Below are 10,000 nucleotides of genomic sequence, written 5' to 3' on the forward strand. Positions count from 1 at the left end.
ACGCCAGTTTCGGAGGCGACAGGACCTGGAGCGCCATTTGAAGCACTGCCTACCTCTCCCCTAACCTCTCTAACAGTACCTCCCTTTGGGGAGCGGCGTGGCCATTTCTGGCAGCTGTCAATAGTAGTAGTAGTGTGTGCGTGTGTGTGTGTGTGTGTGTGTGTGTATGCCGGTTCATGGACGTTGCAACTCGCTTCGGCCTCACCATCAACCTATCAAAAACCAAAGTAATGGCGGTCGGCTTCGGCATTTCTCCGGAGGATCGTCGTCCATTGGTGGTTGGCGGGGAAATCGTCGAGAATGTGCATGACTTTCGCTACCTAGGCTCCATCATCCATACTGGTGGCCGCACCGCAGTGGACACTCGGTCCCGAATAGCGTCAGCATCTAGGGCATTCGGAGCATTGCGTCGATCTGTCTTTGATGATGGCGATCTTTCACTGGCAACGAAGCGAATGGTGTATGATGCATGTGTGGCTTCTCTTCTCCTTTACGGAGCGGAGTGTTGGGTACCACTGAAAAGCGAGCTTGCGGCGCTGTCCGCCTTCCATCTTCGCTGCATTTCCGCAATCTTAGCCCTCGGTAGAAGAGACACCTGGGACTTCCACATCAACAGGAAGACCATTCTGGAGGCCTGGAATCGTCGAGATCCAGTGGATATTACCACACGTGTTCTTCGCCGCCGTCTGGAGTGGCTAGGCCATCTAGCTAGGATGGACGGCGATAGAACTCCGCACCAGCTCCTGTTTGGTGCGCTCCTTCCGCCGAGGCCGGCTTGCGGTCCTCGGAAACGGTGGCGAGACTCTGTCAGAGCTGACCTCTCCGCAGTGAACATCGACCACACGGAATGGTACGACCTCGCCCAGGAGCGTGGGAAATGGCGCAGTGCGTATTCCGCTCAACCAGTACCGCGATCGGCTCAGCGTGACACTTCTGTGCTCTGCGATGTCTGCCAGCGTACTTTCGCCCACCAGAAATACAAGAATCGCCACAAGTGCCTGGCCGAGAGGAGGAAGCCCATATCTGAGCAGTCCGGCAGCCGACTATGTAATGCGTGCGGGAGATGGTTCTTGAGTGCTGGCGGGCTAGCTTCGCATAAGTGTCTCTCCAACTCGGCTGCTGAAGTGGCGTCGGTCTCGGCTGTGGCATCGGCAGACTCGGTCCGGAAACGGCGGGTTGCCCTGCCCTGCTGCAGAGCGCATTGTCTCGGCTGCGGTCGCTGCTGCAGGTCATCCCGTGGTTTCGACCTGCATAGCTGTGCTAATTTCCTGTCCAGGAAGTAGAGCGGCGTTTCTGGATCCAATGCTGAACTCAGTGCTGTCGACCCCTGCACAGGGGACACGTGACCATTTAATGGCAGTGTTACCAAGGACCAAGGTATGTGTGTATGTGTGTGTGCGTGTGTGTGTGTATGTGTGTGTGTGTGTGTGTATGTGTGTGTATGTGTGTGTGTGTGGGTGGTGCTAAGGCCAGCGCTACTTTATTCATGAGGTTGAATTTCTCTGGCCAGGACTTTAGTGTGTGTGCACAGCCTGCAAGTCTGCTTGATTGAGAGACCTCTACACTCCCAACTGACTACCAGTGCAGTACCATCGGTCGACGAAGAGCTCGGGGGGGGGGGGGGGGGGGGGTCAGCCTCCTAGCCTAGGCCGTTCTTGTTGCTTGGTGAAATTCTACCCTGGTCGTTTCCCGGCGCTCCTTTCTTCGGCGCCCGACAGTTCTGTAGTGGAAAGTGCTGCGAAAGCGCCCGGTTTCACGAAAGAGAGCGACAGAGCACCCTGCTGTCTCTAATTCACACTAATTCTGTTATCACTACTAGCCTCCTGCAGCACAGTGATAGCTTGAATTCTTTGTCTACAGGATACCTAGTAGTAGTGGTTTGGCTTATCTGAAGCAGAGTGAATCCCCTCTCTTGCTTCGCTGTGTCTGAAACCATGCTGTTTGCCTGCTGTTGATGATGTCTACCGATGTACAGCGAATCGTGCGCAGCAATGTAGCACCGATGAGTTTGAGTGCTGGATTTGCTATGATGTGGAAAGTCGCGAGTCCGGACCGTTGATCTACCCGTGTGATTGCAAGGGAGGCACGGCTGCTGTGCATCACAACTGCTTGAAGCGCTGGCTACTGGAGGTCAGTGCTATACAGTCATGTACTGTACTAGTAGTGTTGTACATGCAGTGCTGTAGTAGCTGACATCAGCCAGTGCTGCTACACTGTGTAATGACTTACTGATAGCTGACATCAGCCAGTGCTGCTACACTGTGTAATGACTTACTGATATCTGACATCAGCTAGTGTATGCAGTGCTAGACTGTGTAATGACTTACTGATAGCTGACATCAGCCAGTGCTAGACTGTGTAATGACTTACTGATAGCTGACATCAGGTAGTGTATGCAGTGCTAGACTGTGTAATGACTTACTGATAGCTGAGATCAGGTAGTGTATGCAGTGCTAGACTGTGTAATGACTTACTGATAGCTGACATCAGGTAGTGTATGCAGTGCTAGACTGTGTAATGACTCACTGATAGCTGACATCAGGTAGTGTATGCAGTGCTAGACTGTGTAATGACTTACTGATAGCTGACATCAGGTAGTGTATGCAGTGCTAGACTGTGTAATGACTTACTGATAGCTGAGATCAGGTAGTGTATGCAGTGCAAGACTGTGTAATGACTTACTGATAGCTGAGATCAGGTAGTGTATGCAGTGCTAGACAATGCAGTTCTATGCACTGTAGCTGCAGAGAGTATGTGGGTACATGGTGGTGGTGTGTGTGGGGGGGGGGGGGGGAGATATGTGATTCACGTATGTGTCTGTGTGGCGCCCGGAAGAAGGGGGGGGGGGGGTGATATCTGATTCGCGCGTGTGTGTGTGGCGCCCGAAAAGGGGGGGGGGGGGGGTGATACCTGGTTCACATGCTCACCACTCTGACATGGGATATAATCATATTCCTTATCCCAGTGATCAGTGATGTGTGGGATATGGCATAACCCTAGTGATCAGTGATGTGTGTGTGTGTGTGTGTGTGTGTGTGTGTGTGTGTGTGTGTGTGTGTGTGTGTGTGTGTGTGTGTGTGTGTGTGTGTGTGTGTGTGTGTGTGTGTGTGTGTGGTACATGGTGTGTTTTCTTTGAAAACCAAAGCGCAGGATTGCTTTTGATTGCCCGTTCATTGTAGCTTGTGTTGAATTCTTGCGTTTGGTACTAACTTTGATTGCACGTCAGCATGCTGGCACGTTGTCTGTCTAGCCGTGCATCGTTTTAAAATGAAGTTCTGTGCTTCTGTGCTTCCCTGTGTCCATGTCTGTGTTTGTGTCTGTTTGTGTCTGTTTGTGTCTGTGTGTGTTTGTGTCTGTGTGTGTTGTGTCTGTGTGTGTTTGTGTCTGTGTGTGTTTGTGTTGTGTCTGTGTGTGTATCTGTGTGTTTGTGTGTGTTTGTGTGTGTGTGTATCTGTGTCTGTATGTGTTTGTGTTTGTCTGTGTGTCTGTGTGTCGATATGAGCAGCAAGGAGAGTTGTCTCAGCGCAAGGTCCCTCAGTGTGACATCTGCAAGAAGCCTGTGAGTGTAATTGCTCAAGATGCAACGTGTTTTTTTCTTCTTCTTTTGCATCAGCTGTTATCTTCCTCGTGCATTTCTATGGCTAATGTAGCTGTTGCATTTTGTTTGAGGGGCCGGGACCCTTTGTACTGCAGCGTTTGCCCTGAGACTACAAGAGCCATGTTCTATCAGAGATATCAGTGCAGGTTTGCTGAGTATCAGTGCTGCAGTGGTGGTGGTGCTGGTGACGGCGGCGGCGGTGGTGGTGCTAGTGGTGCTGGTGCTGGTGGTGGTGGTGGTGCTGCTGGTGGTGCTGGTGGTAGTGGCGGTGGTGGTGCTGGTGGTGGTGGTGCTGGCGGTGGTGCTGGTGCTGGTGCTGGTGGTGGTGGTGCTGGTGGTGGCGGCGGCGGTGCTGGTGCTGGTGGCAGCAGTGGACAAGAATCGATTATACATATTCTCACGTACATGTACAGTGGAACACACGTCTTGTACATACCGGTACTCTGATAAAGACATACCTACTCTCTTGCTTTGTGCAGTCATCACAGTGTCCGGAGCACACCAGTATATTTATACATACTCAAGTGTGTTGGGATAAGGGGCTATCCGGCATTATCGATAATTTTCACGAAACGAAAAAAAGTTTACTTAGGACCCTTCCCCACCCACCCACCCCCCTGAACGGAAAATAGATTGACTTGACAGCAAGAATGCCTTGATATCTCACATATGAATATTTTTCGAAACGAAACTCACCTTAACCCACCCACCCATGTTAACCCTTTATGGACTGCCACATTTGTACAGGAAAGAAGCGATACGCGAGAATCAGTAATAACTCGAAATCGGTGTACATTAGCCAATACAACACCATACATTTTCGGAAAGTAGATATGATAAGCTGTCCATCATCAACCTCGCCGCCGCTCTCGCTACTAGCAGTATCAGCAAATCCATCAGATAAATTGTTTTCTTGAATTTCTGGGATATCATCATCACTATCACTGTCCACTTCGAACTCGTCGTCATCAGCCTCGTCAAGTGGGTCGCCAGAACTGTCCTCGTCAGAGTTCCAGTTCAGAATCATGCCGATGGCATCGTCCGCATCCATGTGGAGGACGTTTCCGCGTCGTGCCATGACAGTACTCGTACTGCAATTTTAGTTCTGCATGCTCGCGCAAGCTCTCCATTTTTTTTCTTGCGCGGCTGATTTGGTCAACATTTTGACTAGGGACCCCCGGCGAATTTAGCACCATTGGAAAGATATGGATTTCGTCTTTCGATTTGTGTAAAAAATATCGCCGAAAACGTGCGGTGCGCCCAGAAAATTCGCGTTTCAAGTTTCGATCTTATTAGACCGAAACTCGTACAGTCCGTCCACAAAGGGTTAAAACAAAACTTTTTTTCTCTTCGTGTAAAAGATGGATAATTGTGGACGGCCCTTAAGAAGTACAGTGTTGCTAAATGAAATCCCGTGGCGTTGCTCAAGTACACGCCACTGGACGTTGTGCAGCCCTAGACCTGCCAACACTAGGCTGTGAAATAATGTAAGACACAAACTTGAGTGTCACGGCTGAATTAGGGGGTGAGCGGCACTGCAACTTGGATACTTTTTTAAAGAACACTTTCCTGCTGCCCATCCTGGGGGTACGTCTTATCAGATTACTATGGACTGTAGTAGCTGGCCCTCGGAGACAATTTCACACACTCAAACAAAGCACTCACTTTGTGGTTTCACGAATACTCGTTAGGACAGAATTATTAGTTACACACTCGGCAAGTAAAGATAGGAAGTGAAAGGAGCACAAGAAAAGAACAATGCAAGAAGACAAAACACGCGGCGAACGGCAGCCATGTTTTTTGGTCATCAACCAATGAGCAATCTATATAAACCGGTCGCCGACGAAATTCTAGAATATTCCAGAGCTGTGAACTGTGATTGCCAATGTTCTAGAACAATAACACTAGCAGCAGTCATACGGGTAAATACGGGTTTAGCCATACACGACTCATACATTACTCACGAGCGACTCACGGAAAGGGTAATAACATGCAGATACAAAATACGCAAGGAGAGAAAAAATGTAACTAACTGCCCATCTTGGGGTTTGAACCTAGGAATCTGTATCAACCCAAGCTCTACAAATAAATACTCTTTTACTGCGAAAATTATACTTTCTATTAAAATGCAACTCCTACACTACTCCCCCCTACGAAAATAAATCGTCCCCGATTTCAAGTGAATACATCAACACAACACACACCAAATTCAAAGCAACACGGCATATACCAAATTAAATATGAAGAAAATAAGACACACATTCTCACGCACGTACGCACTCGCAATCATGCCGGCACACATGCGCACACGGGCATGCACAGTCACACATGGACTGTCGCACATGGGCTTGACCCACATACACTACACCACATACAATACACCACATTCACTCACCTACTCATTGACACACATACACTCTCACACACACACTCTCACACACACACACACTCTCACACACACACACACACACACACACACACACACACACACACACACACACTTAGAAATCTGTACAAAATGAACTGCCTAATGTATTATCGCAATCCAAGTCCATAGCATCCTAAATTAAACTGGAGTCACCCAGAGCGGACAGTCAGTGTACCAGTTACATATTGTAGTCACGGTGCCAGGCAGGCGGACCAGCATTTCTGCGCAAATGGTCACGTGGGCCTGGTACATTAACGGGCTGAGGCTGTACTGGTGGCACAACAGGCGCAGGAGCAGCCTGAGCAAACTCAGCGTCATCACAGTCTGGCCAAATAAACGCAGTACTTAGCAGCGGCAAAGCAGCGGACGATGGTGCACTCATGGATTGAGGTGGAGGCGGCAACATACTGGGAGCACGCTGACAGGGCTTCAGGCGATTGTAATGCACCCGCTTGTGTTTGCGTAGGTCGGCGGCCAACACGATCTCGACGACTGGACCAGCCAGCGATCGGACAACGTATGGGCCAGTCCACGGGTTGTGTAATTTTCGGCTTTCGCCCGGCTTCACAGCGGTATCCAACAGCCACACATACTGTCCCGGTTGTAGAGGCGAACCATGGACACGTCGGTCATAGTAGTCTTTCATCCGTCTATGGGCCACGGCGTCGGTCGCACGGGCACGGGCATAAGTACTCTGGAGGACTGACTGAACACGCTGCACATACTCATGTGTCGAGACATCCTGGTACTCCGGTGGCAACCCATAAATAATATCCGCCGGCAAACGGAGCTCACGCCCAAACATTAGGCGTGCAGGTGTTTCACCGGTTGACTTCTGGACCGCCGTCCTGTACGCCAGTAAACATAGAGGCACATGCAGGTCCCAGGATTCAGGGTGGCCACGGGCATACAGTCGGAGCGTGGTGATCAGTGTGCGGTTCATGCGCTCGACTAAACCATCACCAGCAGGGTGGTATGGTGTTGTCCGTGACTTCCGAACCTGCAACAGGGAGCAAAGCTGCGCAAATAAAGCAGACTCAAACTGAGCGCCCTGATCGGAATGAATCCGGTCAGGAGCACCAAACCGAGAAACCCAACCATTAACAAAGGCATGCGCAACAGTTCTAGCTGTGATGTCTGGTAGAGGATAGGCCTCAGGCCACCGAGTGAAATAGTCCACACAGACGAGGAGGTAACGGTTGCGGGACTGAGTAACAGGAAAGGGACCAACTAGATCCATGGCAACAAGGTCACCCGGATACCCACCCAACATCGGTACGAGCGGGGCGACAGGCTGGCGACTAGACTTGCCTGCAGCACACACCTGGCAACACTGTACAAACAAACGAACAGAGCTCGACATGCCAGGCCAGAAGAAATGATGCCGACACTTAGCTAGGGTCTTGTCATAGCCAAAGTGGCCACCAGCCGGTACACTGTGTACCATCACGAGACACTCGGTCTGCAGGGAGAAGGGTACAACAAATTGCAGAACACCATCAACAGACCGATACAGAACACCTTCTAACATAACTAAAGAGGACAGTTCAGACGCATAGCGACGGACAGCACGGCTTGTACCCTGGAGGTCACCTGGAGGATGGAAAACACGCTGTACATCATCAAACCAGGACAACACAACAACAAGATCAGGGTCAGACATTTGACACAAACGTAACGCAGCAGGCGATTCCCGCGGCAGCCACGAGGAAGAAGAAGAAGAAGTGCTAGCTGGACCGGCAACCTGCGGAGGAAGAGGCAGCACATCGGGAGCCGGAGTCACACAAGATACGGAAGGGGTGACGAAACGCGAAAGAGTGTCAGCGTTCTGGTGTAAACGACCAGGACGGTGCAGAATAACGTAGCGGAAGTCCGCCAAGGTCTCAAGCCAACGAGCCTTGCGTCCAGTCGGTTCTGGAATGCTATGAAGCCACTTCAACGCCTGATGGTCCGTGCGGACAAAGAACTGAGCACCCAACAAATAGTGGCGGAAGTGTGAGGCAAAGGTAACAACAGCAAGGAGTTCTCTCTCGGTGACACTATAATTCCGCTGGGCCTTGTTGAAACTCTTACTTGCGTACGCAATTACACGTTCTTGCCCTTCCTGTTGCTGGCTAAGGACCGCACCCATACCGCTAGCACTAGCATCCGTGTCCAAGACAAAACTCGCCGCCCCTGGACGGAAATCAGGAAACGCAAGGATTGGCGCAGAGCACATCGTCTCCCGCAGAACTCGAAAGGCAGTGTCACAATCGGCAGACCAGACATACGGCACACCCTTCTTCGTTAAGGCCGTGAGCGGAGCAACAATGTTGGCATAGCTAGAAACAAACTTCCTGTAATAGCCCGTGAATCCAAGGAACTCCCGGACCTCGGACACAGACTTGGGCGGAGACCACTTTTTCAAGGCAGCTATCTTAGATTCGGAGGTGTGAATTCCGCGTGCACTCACATCTACGCCCAGAAACTTAGTTCTACGGGACAGAAAGACACATTTACTTAAGCGTAACTTCAAGTTGTTAGCGCGCAACCGAGAAAATACAGTGCTCAGGCGAGACAAAGAAGAGGACACAGAAGACGACGCGACAGCCATATCGTCAAAGAAGACCCGTGTGACGGGACCATCGGAAGCATGTGTCAAATCACCAAACAATCTATCCATAACCCGTTGGAAGGTGGCGGGACCATTACAACACCCCATCGGGAGTACATTGAATTCATACAAACCCAAAGGAGTCGTGAAGGCCGTCTTGGGTTTATCCGTTGGGTCCATGGCAAGTTGCCAGTAGCCGGTCGCTAGATCCAAAGTGCTGAACAGGGAACACCCAGCAAGAGAATCAAGAGTTTCGGCAATATTAGGGAGTGGATAAGCATCGGGAACGGTGACACTATTGAGTTTCCTGTAATCAATGCATAGACGAAACGAGTCATCCGGCTTCTTTACAAGAACAATAGGGGCAGCCCAGGGACTAGATGATTCCGAAATAATGCCCCGCTCCAGTAAGTCATCTAGCAAGCTCTGCAAGGTAGGGCGAGTGTGAAATGGGAGTCGCCGAACGGACTGCTTAATAGGGCGGGCATTCCCTGTCTCAATAATGTGTGGATAAATATCACAATACCCCGCGTCAGTCGGCAGCAAAGAGAACACATCATGGTACTCGTGAAGGAGGGAACGGAGCTGATCATACACATCGGCAGACAAATGCGAACAATGGGAAACAAGGTAATCGTCAATGGCCTTCAAACGGCTGGGGACATCGGCGGTGGTAGCCGAGCAAACAGTTTCAGCATCAAGTTCAACCTCGCTAAAGGACGCTACCGAGCCCACACTTGTACCGGGATAGAGGACAACAGCGGTGTCACTACTATTAAGAAAGGACATGACGACATGATCAGATCTTACCAGAGAGGAGCCAACCTGGACTGCAGGGTGTTTCTGGCAGAAAGAGTCGAGCGGAGTCACTAGCAGACTATCCTGGGATACAGACTCAGACAACGAGCAAGAGGCAAACACAACATGGTTAGTAGGCAATTCCAGACGGTCGATAAGGCATACACGAGTAGTTCGGACACTAGTGTCAGACGCACACTGAGTAGAACTATCAGAAGCACACGGAGTAGAACTATCAGAAGCACACGGAGTAGGACTATCAGAAGCACACGGAGTAGGACTATCAGAAGCACACGGAGTAGGACTATCAGAAGCAGACACACATGGAGTAGAACTAGCAGACACACACAGAGTAGAACTGGCACTAGCAGAAGCACACGGAGTAGAACTAGTAGACACACACGGAGTAGGACTAGCACTAGCAGAAGCACACGGGTAAATACGGGTTTAGCCATACACGACTCATACATTACTCACGAGCGACTCACGGAAAGGGTAATAACATGCAGATACAAAATACGCAAGGAGAGAAAAAATGTAACTAACTGCCCATCTTGGGGTTTGAACCTAGGAATCTGTATCA

The 10,000-nt window shown here is 50.4% G+C and overlaps 1 protein-coding gene across 4 annotated transcripts in view; it reads left to right on the forward strand.

The window, feature by feature from the left end:
* LOC135818612 (uncharacterized) overlaps positions 1–10,000 on the forward strand; it is a 27,274-nt gene that overhangs the window by 13,615 nt on the left and 3,659 nt on the right. For 2 of the 4 annotated variants that reach the window (XM_065331998.1, XM_065332000.1), the window contains exons 3-4: positions 1,976–2,130; positions 3,506–3,559. In XM_065331998.1, the coding sequence (XP_065188070.1) occupies positions 1,976–2,130; positions 3,506–3,559 (209 nt within the window). Of the gene's footprint in view, positions 1,378–1,975; positions 2,131–3,505; positions 3,560–10,000 lie in introns of those variants that run through there. The other 2 variants (XR_010553723.1, XM_065331997.1) reach the window with 2 other exon arrangements.

This window comes from Sycon ciliatum, chromosome 5 (genome assembly GCF_964019385.1).
Source record: "Sycon ciliatum chromosome 5, ocSycCili1.1, whole genome shotgun sequence".
Classification (NCBI taxonomy): Eukaryota; Metazoa; Porifera; class Calcarea; order Leucosolenida; family Sycettidae; genus Sycon; species Sycon ciliatum.